This window comes from Dipodomys spectabilis, unplaced genomic scaffold (genome assembly GCF_019054845.1).
Source record: "Dipodomys spectabilis isolate Male_0828 unplaced genomic scaffold, ASM1905484v1 ptg000043l, whole genome shotgun sequence".
NCBI classification, from domain to species: domain Eukaryota; kingdom Metazoa; phylum Chordata; class Mammalia; order Rodentia; family Heteromyidae; genus Dipodomys; species Dipodomys spectabilis.
In genome coordinates, this window is record NW_024870720.1 from 30,261,979 (window position 1) to 30,279,772 (window position 17,794).

General features: G+C 41.7%; 1 protein-coding gene across 1 annotated transcript in view; it reads right to left on the minus strand.

Annotated features, from left to right (window-relative positions):
* Positions 1-1,209: 1,209 nt before the first annotated feature.
* Positions 1,210-17,794, minus strand: part of Scarb2 (scavenger receptor class B member 2) — a 58,292-nt gene continuing 41,707 nt past the window's right edge. Inside the window, exons 5-12 of the mRNA XM_042678249.1 lie at positions 16,513-16,604; positions 15,315-15,434; positions 14,115-14,284; positions 10,988-11,106; positions 8,743-8,816; positions 7,881-7,932; positions 4,923-5,081; positions 1,210-2,974 (exon numbers count right to left, since the gene is read on the minus strand). Of these exons, the coding sequence (XP_042534183.1) occupies positions 2,936-2,974; positions 4,923-5,081; positions 7,881-7,932; positions 8,743-8,816; positions 10,988-11,106; positions 14,115-14,284; positions 15,315-15,434; positions 16,513-16,604 (825 nt within the window). The 3' untranslated portion in view covers positions 1,210-2,935. The remainder of the gene's footprint in view (positions 2,975-4,922; positions 5,082-7,880; positions 7,933-8,742; positions 8,817-10,987; positions 11,107-14,114; positions 14,285-15,314; positions 15,435-16,512; positions 16,605-17,794) is intronic.

Sequence of the window (17,794 nt, forward strand, 5' to 3'; positions counted from 1 at the left end):
TGCCTGTAAACTGTCCTTCAGAGCCGATCAGAAACCAGAGGTGTTCTGAGGGGTAGAATTCAGGGTCCTATGGGTCAGGGGCATTTTCAAATAAAAATTTATAGACAATCACATTTCCAGTGACATGATTTCCCAGTGCAATTTTATATAAACTTTTTTTTTATTAGTAAAACATTTCATTGCATGAAGTTTAGGAATAGAATAGATTAAGAATCACATGAAATGAACCAACGATCCCAGCTGCTAAAGCATTCTGAAAGACAGGCACAAGCAATTTTCTCTATTCACCAAGGGCTAACTGTAAGGGTCACTGTTTTCTTTCTTTTTCTTTTTTTTTTTTTTTCAGAATTCATTATCTCAACAATTTAAGTTAAAAATTAGCCTCCCTTAAGTAAAAACCCAAATAGGGGTTAGTCATATAGTGCTAGTTCTACTTGATCTTTCTAGAACATGAGAAAATGAAGTCCAGTAGGAAAGCATGGAGATAAAAAGTAGCAAGGCCCATGTCCTGTCCTGTGCTCAACTCCCATTTTCCTGCCTGCCATTCTGTGATGGAAACAATGCTGTCAGAATTTTACAAAACTCTTGAGAGTTTTCCCCAAATAAATGAAGTACATTACTTCATTCTGAGGCGGTCTATAATTTTGACTACAGTTTATTTTCAAAAAGAAAATATCGTGTGACTTTAAGTCATCACTGTTAAGGATCATCATGTGAATAGGGACCTAATATGTTTTTTGCCTCCTTGCCAGGTGAGAATCAGTCTAAATGTGTATATCACTAACCGATATTTTTTACAGCATTTAAAAATCTACCCCTAGATGATTATCTCCTGAACATAGGATTGAATCAGTGAGTATGAATTAGTTTATCAGTTTATTAGTGTGGATAAGTTGATGCATACAGACTAAGGCATGCCAATTCTCTAGTTAAATATTGATAAATTCTTTTTAAAAAAACTCTAGATCAGCCGGGCGCTGGTGGCTCACGCCTGTAATCCAAGCTACTCAGGAGGCTGAGATCTGAGGATTGCGGTTCAAAGCCAGCCCGAGCAGGAGAGACCATGAGACTCCTATCTCCAATAAACCACCAGAAAACCGGAAGAGGCACTGTAGCTCAAGTGGTAGAGCACTCGCCTTGAGCTGAAGAGCTGAGGGACAGCGCCTAGGCCCAGAGTTCAAGCCCCACGACCGACAAAAAAAAAAAAAAAAAACTCTAGATATTTGGCATTACTGAAGACCAAATATTTTCAGTTTAGTTTTTGCACAGTTTGGTGAATCAGGGTATGTAACTGTTCTATCTTGATTTATAGAAGAGTTGAAAGTTTAATGACTTGTCCCTTTAAGAAGGGGAAAACATTACATATGTTATAATATACATAGGAAAATTGGGGCATTACATTGGGAAATTAAAGCCATTTATGACCTCCAAACATAGATAAGAAGCTATGTAAGGGAAATCCCTGATTTTTTTCATTTGTTTACATTAAATTCCAATTTTAAATAACAAAACAACAAAAATGAAACCCAAAGTATGATTCTGTTCTTGGGAAAATTCTATAAGCACTCTGCTAGATAAACTGTACAAGCATCTCAATTAAACATGATGAACTTAGAGAATCAAGGAAAATGCCCTTAAATATACCTGCGAACTGAACTTTGTGACCCAACAGTGGCTCGTTGTCTGCCTTTGGTTTTACTGGAAGCCAAGAAGTCTCCTGAAGAGAAGTGACTCTGCTTCTGGTCCCAAGGGACTTTCATCCTTAAAGAACGTCCTGTGCAATATTTTAAACCCTCTGCAATCTTCTCGGCACCATGATTGTCACAGAAAGTTTAGGGCACAATTCCCTCTACTTAGTGAGTGATCATGAACACGTAACATTGGAGAGAACCAACTCTGAAGAAAGAACTTACCAAAATAATATCAAAGTTAGCAAGAAAGAAATGTCACTCTAATCAAGGCAGTGATGAGTCTGTGTGTAACTCAGGCTACTGACAGATAGATTTCCTATAGTAAGTTTACAAATAATCCCATATTATATGGTAATCAGTACAGAATCATATTGGGCCAGGGTGACTGGGGGGTTGTAAAACAGTCATCCATTACATTCTCCCCAAAGCAGGTTTTCTATAGCAAGATAATTCTGACTAAAAATAACAGCTAATAGTCTAGAGATGTCATAACTAACATTTTAGTTCTTCTCTTCACAAAAGATCTGCATTAATACCAACAACATTTATTCACTCGCCTGGCTCATGAAAGCACTACTTAGAAACCCATAGGAGTTAATCCTTATCCACTCACTGGTGCCCACCCCCATCCCAGAACCTTCCCCACTTGATTCCTACACATTGTACAAGCACTCAGAAGACCTAGTTAATTTTCCTGGATGAATTCTAGACTGAAGATTAGCCTGAAAAGCAATACATAATGCTTTAAAAGAGGACATTGTATCATTACAGCAGTGTACAGGATAAAGCTACATTTTACCCTGCATTCCGAACTCTGACTTCTTTTCAGGGACTGAAATGGAAGAATACAACATAAAGAGATACACATGTGTTTTGCTCACAAAGTTAGGTGAAAGAAGCATACCAAATAAGGTTATCCCATGTAGCTTTAACAAGTGATGTGAAGGCATATCTACAATAGTAGTCACAAAATTCTACAGCTATCAGAACCCAACATCAAAGGTACTATACAAGAATTTATTAAATACTTGCTAGACACATGAAAATAATTTTGGAGACCAGGTGATTTTATGAAGCACACTAGCCAGCCTATCAGCCTGCTCTTTAGGCTCTGCTCAGGATGCTCTTGTCATTTGCTGAATCTTCACCCTCCTCCCAACAGACTGAGGACGCTGGGATTTCCCTGGGAGGGTCCACATCAGGAGAGCCCACATCATGCTTAGATGATGCTTAAGTTTCTTCCGTTAGGTTCGTATGAGGGGTGCTCTTTCATCTGCGGTTCCCTGAGACATGGAAAGAAAATCCAGAGAAGGTTAGGTATTCATGGTAGAAATTTATCTTCAGATAGGAAAAGTTGGGGCAGGGGGAAGAGGTGAGGGAAAATGAGAAGGAGGAGAGACTGACAGGAAGGTAGTTGACCCCACTCATCTCTCTCCTTTGGGCCTGCTTCTTATCTTTAATTTGTTTGTTTATTTGTTATGTCTGTATGTTTGCTCTGGAGCTTGAATTCAGGGCTTCCTGCTATTGCTTAGTTTTTTCCTGCTCAAGGCTGGTATTCTACCACTTGAGTCACATGTCCAGTTTGTTTTTTGTTGTTGTTGTTGTTTTGTTTTGTTTTTGTTACCTAACTGGAGATAAAATTTTCACAGACATTGCTGCCAGAGCTAGCTTCCAACTGATCCTCAGATCTCAGCCTCCTGAGTAGCTAGTATTATAGGTATGAGGCACCAGTACCTGGCAGCATGCATCTTCTTGCTCTTTAAGATTCAGGCTTAACTGCTTGGGAGTTTTCTCTGACCACCGCCACTGGATGCCACTGGACTGAAAGGTGTATTAGATCCTATGCGATCTGTCTCCCTCCTGGTTGGAAACCTAGCAGGGAGCAGTGTGTCAGAGGTGCCCATTAATGCTTGTTTAATGTATTAAGATAGCTCCTTGTAGTGCTGCCAGGTCTGGGGCACTGCCAGAAGGCCTTGATCTCATGGGAAAAGGATTCAATCAAAGACAGGCATAGGGGAGACTTAGCATGAGCAGATTTATTAATGTGAAGCAATGTGAAAGCAAAGCCAAAGTACTTTCCAGGTGGGATAGCAGGCCAGCTCAAGAAAGAGGGCTACACTGAGGGTCCTGAAACCTCAAGCTTTCATTAAGGTCTATGCACATGGAAGGGTCTATGTTCCTGGAATACTGGACTATGTGTCATTAAGTCCTGGAAACTATGCATCATTAACTCTTCTTGTAGGATGAGTAGGGGCGGTTTTGGCCTTGGATGGTTGCAGATAGGACTGCCCTCTTCCTCTATTGTGGGAGATGTGGGTCAGTGAGACTCTGTTGTGTGGCACTAGTCATTCTGTAATGTCAGCAGGTCAGGAAGTAAAAAAAAAGTTTTTTGGGTCAGTATCCGCATTTTGTTCTCAGCCATCAGCCTAACCCCCAGGCTGGTTAAGACAGTAATGAACATTTCTAAGAAGTTTAATTTGTACTTAGGAAAATCAGAGACAGCACAGATTCAGAATGAAAGATCCAGAGATAGAAATGTCCAAAAGAATTTGCCGCATGGCTAATTCAGGCTACAGTGACTAGCAATGAATTACTGTTAGAATGTGGAAGTCAGTGTGATGTAAGCTAGTGTCATGCACGTATTGTCCACCTATATAATGTTATAATGTGGACTGGGAAGGTGGCTCAGTGGTAGAGTGCTTGCCTTGCAAGCCTGAGGCCCTGGGTTCGATTCCTCAGCACCACATAAGCAAAAAGAAAAAAGCCGGAAGTGGCGCTGTGGCTCAAGTGGTAGAGCGCTAGCCTAGAGCTGAAGAGCTGAGGGACAGTGCCCAGGACCAGAGTTCAGGCCCCACAACCTGACCAAAAAAAAATAATAATGTTATAATGTTACATGTTATTCTTCATGCTATATATTGCATTTTCTTCCTATTCACTCAGGTTGTAGTTTTCAAAGCTGTAAAGCTACCTCTATTAGGATATGCCCATGATTCCATCCTCACCAAGAGAACTCAAACTACCAGAAGGCATTATTCTGTCTCCCTACCTTCCTTGAAATACCCTTCTTTGACACTGCCACCTTGCTTACCATTTGGTCCAACAGTCATGGAAGCATGAAATCACCACAACATACCATAAGCCCTCGGGTGATAGCCTTTCAATGAGCACAGCTAAAGACCTTCTCAGTCATGCTATTCAGTAAAGGGAAAAATTCCTTCAGCCAGGACTCACCTCATCCATGGATCCCTGTCCTCTACACGCCAGCCAGGTGAAGATCAAACCAAAGAACACACCCAGTGCCATAACAATGTAGGGGATGTTGGTGACAATCATAGCAGTGTTAATCATAGACTTTAGTTGCCTCGCATTCTCTTCATCAATGAGAACACTCTGAAAGGTCAAGAAAATAGAATACTCTTCATGACTACTCATTTGGGTTATCTTTTTCTTTATTTTATGTGGTGGGGCTGATGTTTATTACTGTGCTAGGTGGGGATGTGAGGTAACTGGGACGGGCTCTTGGATCATGCACAAGGGCCCTCCCTATCCTAGTCTGGCGAATCTCGACCCCCACACTTGCCTCGAACCCCCTGCGTAGCCAATGCTATCCTTATCAATGTAATCCTGTTAAAACAATCTTTACAGAGAAGGGAAAAGGATAACTAACTGGGAGGTGGGCCTGCCATTAAAACAAAAAAAAAGGGGGAATCTGCAGAGTACATGGGCAGCAAAGATGGCACTGAGAGGGAGGTGAGTGGGCAGAGCCCGATTTACTGTAGAGCACATGGCCAGCCAAGATGGCGCTGAGAGAGAGTAGAGTGGGCAGAGCCCAATTTGCCTTATGTTCCTGGAAGCTTAGGTGCATGATAGGGTGTGACCTTGACAGTGATTGGTTCCTTGTCCTCCCCTGCCATGCTACCCGCTCTTTTGGATTTAAAAAGGGCTGCTCTCTGTTAATAAATGAGTTTTCTTCCATGCTTGATTTGGCTCCCCGCTGTGTCTGATTGTCTCCCGGACTGAGGGAGGCTGGGGAACGGGGTGAGCGCTGCACTTACCTTTCCTTGGACCCGTCCGTCTTTCGTGGGACAGATGAAGACCCAACAATTTTAGTTTCTGGGTTGTTTTTGTTTTTTGGGTTTTTTTTTACTATCTTTCATATCATCAAACACAATTTGGTTAAATCTTCTTGTCAGTAATCCAGCTATACTTGAAATCAACTTAAAAAGTAGAGTACCCAGAGTGGGAATTTATGTATGAGTATCTTTTCTCTCTCTTTTTTCTCTCTCCTTTTCCCTTTCCTTCTCCTTGTCTTTGTTACAGTACTGGATCTTGAACTCAGGGCCTCCTACTCTTGGTTTCCACCCTCCTCCTACCTCCTGTATAAGCCTGGTGCTCTACTACTTGCACCATACTTCCCACTTTTGGCATTTTGGTGCTTAGAGATAAGTCTCATGGACTTTACTACCTAGGCTAGCTTCAAATCATGATCCTCAGATCTCAGCCTCCCAAGTAGCTAGTATTACAGGCATGAACCACTGGTGTCCAGACCATTTACTTTTCTAACAGAGGTTAGAAAAGAGGAGGGGAGTATTCAGAAATGCTGCAGTATTGGTTTTTGTATAAGACAATTCTTTCAAGATCTAACTCAGGATTACTTCCTTCCTGAAGTAATCCCTGACCACTTTGAGGCTGATGAAAGTTTCTACCACACTTTCTAGAACCTTCACCTCTGTGGTTGCACCCAGTACCTTAACTGTCTGTTTACCTTTTGTTCCCAGTGATTGTGAGATGCTTGGAGATAAGACATTTCAGTTATGTCCACACTGGGCATAGTATCCAATAGGTTTGTGATTAATACTGGTTGATTAAATGAATGAGGGAAACACCCCCAAAATGTATGTGTACTTTATCATCTCTCTTGGTTCTATGTAGAATCATCAGGACCAGATGCCTCAATCAAGTGTTTGAGTCAGTTATGGGGCTGTCCAAAATAGCCAAGAAAATATACTAGAATATATTAGCCAAGTATATTCCTAGCCAAGGAATGTACTAGAATAATACTTTTCATTTTGAGCGCAGAGCTACTCATTACTCCGCATCATGGATGAGGCATCGGAAGAGCTTAACTCCATAACAATCATGAGAAACAATTCTGGCTTTGTTTTTATTGAACTGAGCCAGGGGTTGGGAATTTCACACTTGTAAAGAGGATCCAGGTTCAAAGCTTTCCCAGAGCAGAAAAGGTTATGAACCTCTATTACCACAATGAGTAGTAATAAGCCAGGTTGCAGGCATAGTTAATTGGTAGAATGTCAGTCATAAGCAAGCAATCCAAGTGAACTCCAGGCTCATGAGCCCAAGCCTTGCTATGAGCAAAAGAATAAAAAAGTAAAAATAAATAAAATTACAAACAGTAAGTTGATTAGACTTGATACATAGCGATTTTAGTATTTCCTTTTCTTGCTATATGATACTAAATTTTCTAACATAAGTATTTTTAGAGCAAAATAAGAATGTTAAAACATGCTGTTAATAATAGAAGTCTACCAATTGAGAATTTATTAAAAGAGGGAAAAAGTTCATTTTCCCTCCATCAAAACTATGGGGGAAATTAAGGAGATAAAACTACAATAAATCTTATATATGATTTAGAAAAAAATCAGTTATAGGGGTCTTAAGATGACAGGGCTTCAAAGGAGACAAAGAAAGCTTAACTGGATGCCTAAGTGCTGGCAATTTCTCCTGTTTCTACAGAGTCTGGGAGTTGAACTCAGGATGTCTACCACTTGAACCACACCCCCCAGTTCTTTTGCTTTTAGATTATTTTTTTTCAGATAGGGTCTTGTGATTTTGCCTGTGCTGGCATCAAATAGAGACCCTCCTATCCCTGCTTCTTAAGCAGCTGGGATTACAAACACATACCACCAAGCCCAGTCCCCAACTAATGTTCTTGGAAATGAAATTAATTTCTGTCATTTCTCCAACTTTGTGCCCCTAAGCACAAACAATTTCATATAGCATTGAAGAGAAGTTTTTTGGATATAGCCAATGGGCTTTTTTTTTAATCACTTTGTCATTTTTTAAATGACTTTGTCATTTCTTTCAATTACACTTAGTTATGATAGCAAACGGAAGTCCTCTAAGCTTGGTCAATCAAGATATTCCCAACCCCTGCCTCTCAGGACTTACCTCACTGATATACATCACTGGGAAAACCATGGTTCTAATGTCTCCAGTTTCACTATGAAGACAGAGAATGATGTTATTTTATAGATCCCTGACATGGCAGGCTCGCTTGGAAAGACATTTATATGTAAATAGCAGTACACTTATTCCATTCAATTATCTAAAATTGACTCTAGTCTTCTGAGTTATCTTTGTAAACACATCAATTGGAAGTTACCCTACAGTGTATCAGCAAGCAAGCCCAGTGTATATGTATTTTTACATTCTGATTTTTCATTCAATACTGTAAGTATTTTCTTTCTTCCACAAAATTCCCACTGAAAAGTTAGGACAGAAGGTTGGTTATACTTAGGAATTCTAATGAAGAAGTGGCTTGTAGCTGGTCTGTTGGAGGGAAAGCTGGATTCAAGAGACTCTACTAAACATCCAGAAAAGAGCTAGGGCTGGCCCCCAGGTAGGGGAAAAGGGAATGGAGAGAGAAGGGGATGGAAACTGGGGTCAAGATGGGTAAGAGATCATCTCCAGGGCATGGGTTAAAAAGTAGCCCCTGTACCCTACAATTCTTCCCAGCTATATGATTTCCAACAAATTACTTAAACCCTCTATGCCTCAGTTTCCTCATCTGTACATGTGGACAATACAACTGTGTGCTTCAAAAATGCTTAGAACAATGCCTCATCCATAACAGCACCATAGCAAGTGTCTGATGAAGTAAATTCCAAGAGCCAATTCCTTGGCCATGCTGATCTTGTACACCTGAGAGTGGAGGTGAGCAGTGGGAAGAAATGAACTGTCTCCCCTCACACACAGCGACCCTACCAAAAAGTCAATGGGGCAAGACTCATGCCAAACAAGCCAAACTTACATAAAGTCATCAATTTTTTTGACATAAATGTTGATTTGGAGCTTCTTGGCAGCCTTGAGAATAATTCCAGTCAACTGCAAATCAGAAGGGAAGAGAAAATATCAGGATTTGTTAAACCACAAATATAAGTTTTTTAATAGAGCATCACTTCTGTGTATTCTGTGGATCAGGGTGGCCATGAGTAGGGCTAGCAGGACAGATTGGGACCATGGAAAATCAATCCCAGAATATAGCAAGTACTGTGTAGACAGACCAAGGCTTTATAATGCCGATGTGAATCCTTGGAAAATCTGCTCAAATGTAGATTCAATTCAGTGGGTCTGGGAAGTAGGTATTTCTGACTAGCCTCTCAGATGGCTGACACTTTGAATTGAAATCCCCAGAGGACTCCAGCCCACAGGTCCCCAGGTAGATCTGGATACACTGGCAGATAGCCAGAACTCAGAGGAAGATGGTGGTCCCTACCAGAGAAAGATGTTCAAGTCTAGGATGTCCATCCAGAGGGAGTGGCTATAGCAACTGCCTTCCCCATGTAGCCCTCATCTTTGCATTGAAGTATGGGAAAATGCTGATCCCTGGGCCACAGCCACCACTCCTAGTTTGAGTGATGAAAGGGAATTGTCTGACCAATGGCTGAGAGTGAAGGAAGGCAGTCTCAGTGATGTCATTCACTGTTTCCTTGGGCACAGACCCAATGAGCATAGTCCATAAAGTTGAGCATAGTCCATAAAGTGCTGAAAGAATACTTTTATTTGCTCCACAGTATTCAAAGGGCCAAGAATAAAGTTATCTGACGTTGTTTAGCTTCCACAGTGACAGATTCTTACATTGTACAATGAGAGCCTATGAGTATAGGCTATCTGGTGCTTTGTAATCTTATTGCATAATTAACCCTCAAAAGTACTTGTAAGAAAGAGGTTTGCAAAAGTGGCTGAAATGAATATGCATATTTAAATGTGGACTACTGGCAACAAGTAGGCAGAGGAACATTTTTTAGTCCTAAGTGTTAGAACTGGAACTCAGGGCCTTTTCCGTGCTAAGCAAGTGCTTTCCTACTGAGCTATATACCCAGTGTATAGCTCAAAGCAGGTTTGTTCAGACGAGGTGCTGGTACACACACCTGTAACCCTAGCTACTTAGGAGACTGAGCTCTGAAGGTCACAGTTTGAATCCAGCCTGGGCAAGAAAGTCTATATGACCCTTATGTTAAATTTACCAGCAAAAATCTGGAAGTAGAGCTGTGGCTCAAGTGGTATGGTGTCAGCCTTGTGTGAAAAAGGTAAGAGATCAGGTCCTGAGATCAAGCTCCAGGACTGGACTAACAATAAATAAACAAATAGGTTGATAGGTAGGTAGGTAGATAAATAAATAGGTTGTTAGGTCGGTAGGTAGGTAGGCAGACAGACAGACAGACAGATAGACAGACAGACAGACAGACAGATAGCCAGCCAGCCAGCCAGCCAGCCAGCCAGCCAGATAGATGGAATAAGTGTCTTCATATTTCTGCATATTTCTGCAGTCTGGCCTTCTAATTATTGGCTATGAGACCACATCTCAAGGAACACTGGACTCATTTTTCTCCACTTGAATGCATCAGGGTAAAGAATAATTCCTCCCTTCCTCCCTCCCTCCCTCCCTCCCTCCCTCCCTCCCTCCCTCCCTTCCTTTCCCTTCCTTCCTTCCTTCCTTCCTTCCTTCCTTCCTTCCTTCCTTCCTTCCTTCCTTCCTCCCTCCCTCCCTCTCTCCCTCCCTCCCCCCCTCTCTCTTTCTTTCTCTTTCCTTCTTTCTTTCTTTCTTTCTTTCTTTCTTTCTTTCTTTCTTTCTTTCTTTCTTTCTTTCTTTCTTTCTTTCTTTCTTTCTTTCTTTCTTTCTTTCATCAGTTGTGGGGCTTGAACTCAGGGCCTAGGAACTGTCCCTGAGCTTTTTCTGCTCAAGGCTAATGATGTCTCACTTTGAGCTACTTTGGTTTTTTGGTGGTTAATTAGAAATAGGAATCTCATGAACTTTCCTCTCCCAGGCTGGCTTGAAACTGTGATGATCCTCAGATCTCAGCCTCCTGAATAGCTAGGATTACAGACCTAAGCCACCAGCACACAGCAAGATTGCATGTTTCTTAAGAATGCTCAGCTGAAGAGCACAGGGACAGTACCCGAGCCCAGAGTTCAAGCCCCACAACTGACAAAAAAAAAAAAAAATGCTCAGAGTGAAACCCTCTGCTCTCTCCCCAGGAGGAAGGTGCACTCACAGGGTTAATGTCCACAAATGTCTCATGGTCTTCCTTATTTGGATTCATGCCATGTATGGCCGAAGTGAACTTCTCCTCTGCTTGGTAGAAGTGTGGAAAAGACATGATAATGGGAGCACCTGTGTGTTGAGGAGACAGACAAGAAGGATGCTGAATAAAACTTTAAGAGGAATATAAAATTCCTAACAACAAATGTAGTTCCTAAAGGATAAAAAGCCATGTTAAAAAATGGCCAAACTACCTTTCTATACATCCCAGTTCAAGATTTATATATCATTTCCTGCCATCTCTTATGCCTACATTTTATTAGATACACTCAAGTCTTGGCTAAATTATTTCATCTTCAACAAACATTTACTGAATCTATAAAGCATAAGTGTTTTGCATGTATTAATGAATGCTTTCAACAGCTCTATGAAACTAGAATTATTCATCTTATGTTGCATGATCCTTAGATCTCAGTCTCCTGAGTAGCCAGGATTACAGGCATGAGTCAAATCGCTGCTGAGGGCTTAATGGGAGCCAGACACTCTTCTGAGTGATTTGAATATACTATCTCTCACTCTCACACAATCTTCTAAAAACTTACAACCACTTCTATTTTATGGATGTGAAAACTGATGTGTGGAAGGAACCTCTTTAGCCAATATGGCCAGTATTAACAAGGACTCAATCCCCAATCTGCCTGATCCAGGACACTCAAACCATTACCTAAAAACATTTCCCTGGAGAACTGAAAACAATTGAAGATAAACCTGGGGTGGATAACTTCTCAGTCTAAATCTGGAGATCCACAAAAGGAAGAGGAAAAGCATGGCAGCCAGAGGCTTGAGTGCTGAGAATCTTTCTATGGATTATGGCAACATAGTAGGAAAAAGGTATCTACATTTATGTCTTGACATGGGTGAGGGAACAGGGCCACAACAGCAGGTCTGTTCACCCAGTAAGGGAAAGGGAGAGATCAGGATCAGGGGCAGATGCCCATTCTCTAGGTAGGGATATTGTGTTCTATTGCAAAAAGGTTACCAAATGTCTAAGCACTAGCTAGGGAACTCTTCTTTTGAGGGCTATTGAGGTTTAAACTCACACTTGCTAGGATATATTTTGTGATAGGGTCTGATTTTCTGCTTGGGCATGTGCCTCACACGAGAATTATCCCAAAAGGAGATTTAGAAGCCAAGTCGACTAAAGAGAAAAAGTTAGCTTTATTCAAGAGAAAGGGTTAGAAAGAGGAAAAATTTCCCAGAACTGTGGGCCTCACACTCTCACTTGGCTTTTTTATGACTCAAGGCTGTCAGTCTATCACTTGAGGCCCATCCCGATCTCTGGGTTTTTACTGGGTAATTGGAGGTAAGAGTGTTTTGGATTTGTCTGCCAGGGCTGGCTTCAAACCTCAGTTCTCAGATCTCAGCCTACTAGTGCCCAGCTCCCAGAGGAACTTTGAAGAGAAATTATAGTATTAAAAAAAAAAGCAGGATGACTATGAGAAGATCACCAAATCTAGCAAGGATCGATGCAGAGATGAACTTTTATAAAAAGCACTTCTCTTTCTCTAAACCATTTTCCACAGTTATAAAAGAGAGATCAATTGGCTATGTATTTGTGCCATTATAAGCAATTCCGTAGCATCTGACTTAAAACTCATTTTTAATAGAAGGAACCCGCCTTTGCCAGGGTCCCACAGATAATTCTGCTTCATTCATGAAAAGAAGCAGAGGCTCAGACATTAAGAGATGCTAGGTGTCAGGCACTGGTGCCTCACACCTGTAATCATAGCTACTCAGGAGAATGCTATCAGAAGGATTATGATTCAAAGTCAACCTGGGCAGAAAAGTCTCTGAGACACCATCAACAATTAAACAGAAAAAAGACAGACTGGAGGCATGGCTCCAGTAGTAGAGCACCAGCCAGAAAGCTGAGCATGGGGGCATGTGGCTCTAAGATGAAGCCCCAGAACTAGCAAAAGAGAAAGAAATGTGTGGTCTGAAAACCAAGTTGTGTAATTTCTCTTTTAGCAGTATTTGGAACATGAAACCTGTGAATTCTTTACATAAGTGAACCACATACAAATATATAAAGCAATTAGGACAGCAACAGACAGGAAATGTTCCAAAAATGGGCTGGGAAGGTGGCTCAGTGGTAGAGCGCTTGCCTTGCATGCATGAGGCTCTGGGTTCGATTCCTCAGCACCACATAAGCAAAAATTAAAAAGCCAGAAGTGGCGCTGGGGCTCAAGTGGTAGAGCACTAGCCTTGAGCTGAAGAGCTGAGGGACAGCGCCCAGGCCCAGAGTTCAGGCCCCATGGACCCAAAAAAAAAAAAAAGAAATGATCCAAAAATAAGCTATTGATACAGTTAAGACTTCTAAGTAAACCACTGCCTAGGAAAGTATCAGCATGGCATGTATGAATTTTTTTTAAATCACAAAAAAATGATAATTTTAAAAACATCTAGTAGCCAGCCATGTTGACAGTTTCTGTTTGACATAGAGTCTCTCTGTTTAGCCCAGACTGGCCTTGAATACTTGATCTTCCTGCCAAAGCTTCTAGAGTGCTAGGATTATGATAAGCATGTGCCAAAATATCATTCCTTTTTTTTTTTTTTTTGGGTCCGGTCATGGGGCCTGAACTCTGGGCCTGGGCGCTGTCCCTCAGCTCTTCAGCTCAAGGCTAGCGCTCTACCACTTGAGCCACAGTGCCACTTCCGGTTTTTTTCTTTTTGCTTATGTGGTGCTGAGGAATCGAACCCAGGGCCTCAGGCATGCAAGGCAAGCGCTCTACCACTGAGCCACCTTCCCAGTCCCCAAAATATCACTCTTAAAAAGGTCAGAGCAGGGCACCAGTGGCTCATGCCTGTAATCCTAGCTACTCAAGAGGCTGAGATCTGAGGATTGTCGTTTGAAGCCATCCCAGGCAGGAAAGTCCATGAGACTCTTATCTCCAATTAACCACCAGAAAACTGGAAGTGGCACTGTGGTTCAACTGGTAGAGTGCTTGCCTTGAGCTGAAGAGCTCAGGGACAACACCCAGGCCCAGAGTTCAAGCCCCATGACTGTCCCTGTATTTTCTGTTGTACCCCGTGTCTACATTCTAGACACCCACAACCCTGGCCCCTCTGGGAGATCTTACCATTCTTACAGATGCTGGCATTCAACACTCCTGAGCCCAGGCAATTGCCACTGGGTGGGCAGAAGCCAGCATTGTCAGAGGTATTGGATAGGACTTCAGCAGGCACTGTATAGTGAAAGGCAGGCAGTCCATGAATGCTCTTAAAGTCACTGAATGTTACATGCACCGACCTGTCAGGATGGAAGGATAAGAAGTCAGTGTGGGATGTACTTAACATGCAACATCTGCCAGAATGGTAAATTAGCAGTGGAGCTCAGTTACAACATGGAAGCTTCTGGAAAATGACACAAAAGAGTGACTGAGAGGAACTCTGCCAGCTTCCTGTGGAATAAAGTAGGAGATAAATTTTTTTGTTTGTTTGTTTGTTTGTTTTTTTGGTCTGGTCGTGGGGCCAAACTCTGGGCCTGGGCGCTGTCCCTCAGCTCTTCAGCTCAAGGCTAGCACTCTACCACTTGAGCCACAGCGCCACTTCCAGCTTTTTTCTTTTTGCTTATATGGTGCTGAGGAATCGAACCCAGGGCCTCAGGCATGCAAGGCAAGCGCTCTACCACTGAGCCACCTTCCCAGTCCCGAAGTAGGAGATAAATTGTAACAAAAAAATGATTATGGTGGCAGGCACTGGTGTCTCATGACTGTGATTCTAGCTACTCAGAAGGTAGAAAGCTTGAGTTCATGGTTCAAAGCCAGCCCAAGCTGAAAAGTCCCCATGAGACTCTTATTTACAATTAACCACCAGAAAACCAGAAGTGGCAATGTGGCTCAAAATGGTGGAGCGCTAGGCTTGAGCAAAAGATCTCAGGGACAGCACCCACGCCCTGAATTCAAGCATGGCTGATCAAAAAAAAAGTTTTTTTTAAAGAGTAACTCCTATGTCATCATAAGAACCCCCTCACATAGAACGTTTCTACTTGTATCCTTATTTTACAAAGGAGAAAAATGAAAAACAGTGATTAAATAATTTGCCCAAGGTTATACAGCTGTGAACAGTGCAACTTAGATTCAAGCAAGCATAGCCAGGCTCTGGAATCTGTGTTGTACCCACCATGTGATACTGTCTCTCAATGTGCCAAGAGCACATAAAAATTCATAAATATACATGAACATACATAAATAAGTACATCTATAGATATCCCTCACACTTGGGGTGATCCTGCAATCAAAGAGAATTTTTTTAATGATAATGATTATTAAAGTTCCTACCTGCATAAGTCCGAAGAGAAGACATACAGGACCTCCTCCTTGGTTATCAATGGGTGAAAAGAATCGCCATCTGTTCCATTAATCATATTGCATATGTCTGTTGTCCACCAGTCAAGTGACCTGCATTTGATAAGCACCCAAGGAAAGACAACCAAACTGGATTTTAGATCCTCTGAGATGACCAGAACTTCCCCAGATATAACTGCAGCTGGTTATCCACAGAATCTTAGTCACTCACACTCACAGGAGTACTTAGGAATGAGAAAACAGGAGAAAAAGTAGGTCCTGACCCCAAGTCAATTTTGATCAAGATAATGGCTCCATAACTCATTTCTTTCCTCTAAAAAAGTGTGTATGACATTCAGATTTAGAAATATTGATCGACTTAAAGCACAATCCAGTTTAGCACTGATAATGCAGGACAGAAGCAAATGGAGTCTGGATAGACATATCCAGCTCTTTAATATTTATGATAGACCATTAACTCCCCTACCCTCTGAACAGATTTCTTCCAAAAATAACGGAGAATTTCTCTAGGATCATAAGAAAGGTCAATACAGAAATGACATCATCCTCACTAAAAGCACAGCAGTGAAAGCATGTTTTGTTTTTGTCTTTTTTGGGGGGAGGGGGTCAGTCCTGGGGCTTGAACTCAGGGCCTGGGCACTGTCCCTGAGCTTCTTTTGCTCAAGGCTAGCACTCTACCACTTGAGCCACAGTGCTAGGAATCAAACCCAGGGCTTCATGCATGCTAGACAAGCTACATTCCCAGCCCCCAAAGCATGTAAGGAGTTTTTAAAAAGTGGTTACATGTAGTTGGGCGTTTTGGTGCATGCCTATAATTCCAGCACTCAGGAGGCTGAGGTAGAAGGATCTCAAGTTCAAAGGCCTTATGTTCCCTCCAGATTTATACATTGAGAGGTGATGGTAACAGAAGACGGGCTTTCAGAATAGGTCATGAGAACAGAGCCCTGATGAAGGAGATTAGTGCTCTTATAAGAGAAACACCAGTGCACCAGTTGGTTCTTCCACCATGTAAAGCTACATTGGAAAGAGAGATAGCTGTGGGGAACTGAGCCCTTCCAGATACCAAATCTGTCCTACCATTAAACTATACCCTCAGCCTTAAAACTCAGTTTCCAACAGTGTAGGTTCAGTTTAAGTGAACACAATTATATCAACAAGTTATTAGACTTACCTTTTTCCATTCCACTCCACGATTTTTGTAAAGTTAAGGTAATTGTCTTCTCCAGTTAGAAAAACATAGTCTCCATCATTTGTCCCATTTTTCTGAAAATAAGTGAATATGCTCATTTACAGTAATGACAGTGTTATGTCCACTTGTTTGGTCAAATACTAGTCTAGATGTTGTGATAGAAGTAGCTTATACCTGTAATCCTAGCTACTCAGGAGGCTGAGATCTGAGGATAGAAGTTTGAAGTCCTGATTAATCTTCAATTAATCAACAATATGCCAGACTGGTGGCATGACTCAAGTAGGAGAATGCCAGTCATAAGCAAAAAAAAACTGGAGTATGCTACCTTGAATTCAAGCCTTGATACTGGCACAAAACAAAACAAGCACAGACAAATAAAAAAGGCAAGTAAGGGGCTGGGAAGGTGGCTCAGTGGTAGAGTGCTTGCCTTGCATGCCTGAGGCCCTGGGTTCGATTCCTCAGCACCACATAAGCAAAAAGAAAAAAGCCGGAAGTGGCACTGTGGCTCAAGTGGTAGAGCGCTAGCCTTGAGCTGAAGAGCTGAGGGACAGCGCCCAGGCCCAGAGTTCAGGCCCCATGACCGGACCCAAAAAAACAAACAAACAAAAAGGCAAGTAATCCTCCACAAGACTGCAACATAGAAATTCTGCCTAAGCTGTGATCTCTGGGAAACCGAACAAGTTCTACACCCTTAATTATTATTTATAGTATTCCTGATATTGGCTTCAATTTTTTTTGCATGAATTATCTCATGAAATTCTCACAACCCCGTAATCCCAGGTGGTTATAACTTTGATGAATTCAATGATACAAAAGCAGAGAAGTAAGCTACGCAATTAAATGGTATCTGAGAAAAACAGAGGTACCATGAACGTGCTGGCAGGTAGACTGAAGCCAGTGAGATCAAGTGAACTTGAAGAAACCTTTGTACCTCTCTGAAGGAGGGGCTCCTGACATCATCCTAGAAAGTAGAAGGGAGACCTAGTAGCAACTTCTCAAAAGATCTGTGCTTTCTCTGGCTCAGTGGAAGCTGTATTCCTATGAAACTTGTTGGGAATATGTATTGAACTGCTTTACCAGAGTGCAAGATTTAGAAGTGGAAAGGTTTTTTTTTTTTTTTCTTTTAGGACCTCCACTCTTTCTTTTTTTTTGCTGCAATATTTTTTAACTTAACAACTACAGTTACCAAACATTTTCTACCAATCCAGATAAATAAACCAAAAGGAAGGCCTGTGTTCCTAACTGTCTTATTTGCAGGAATAAG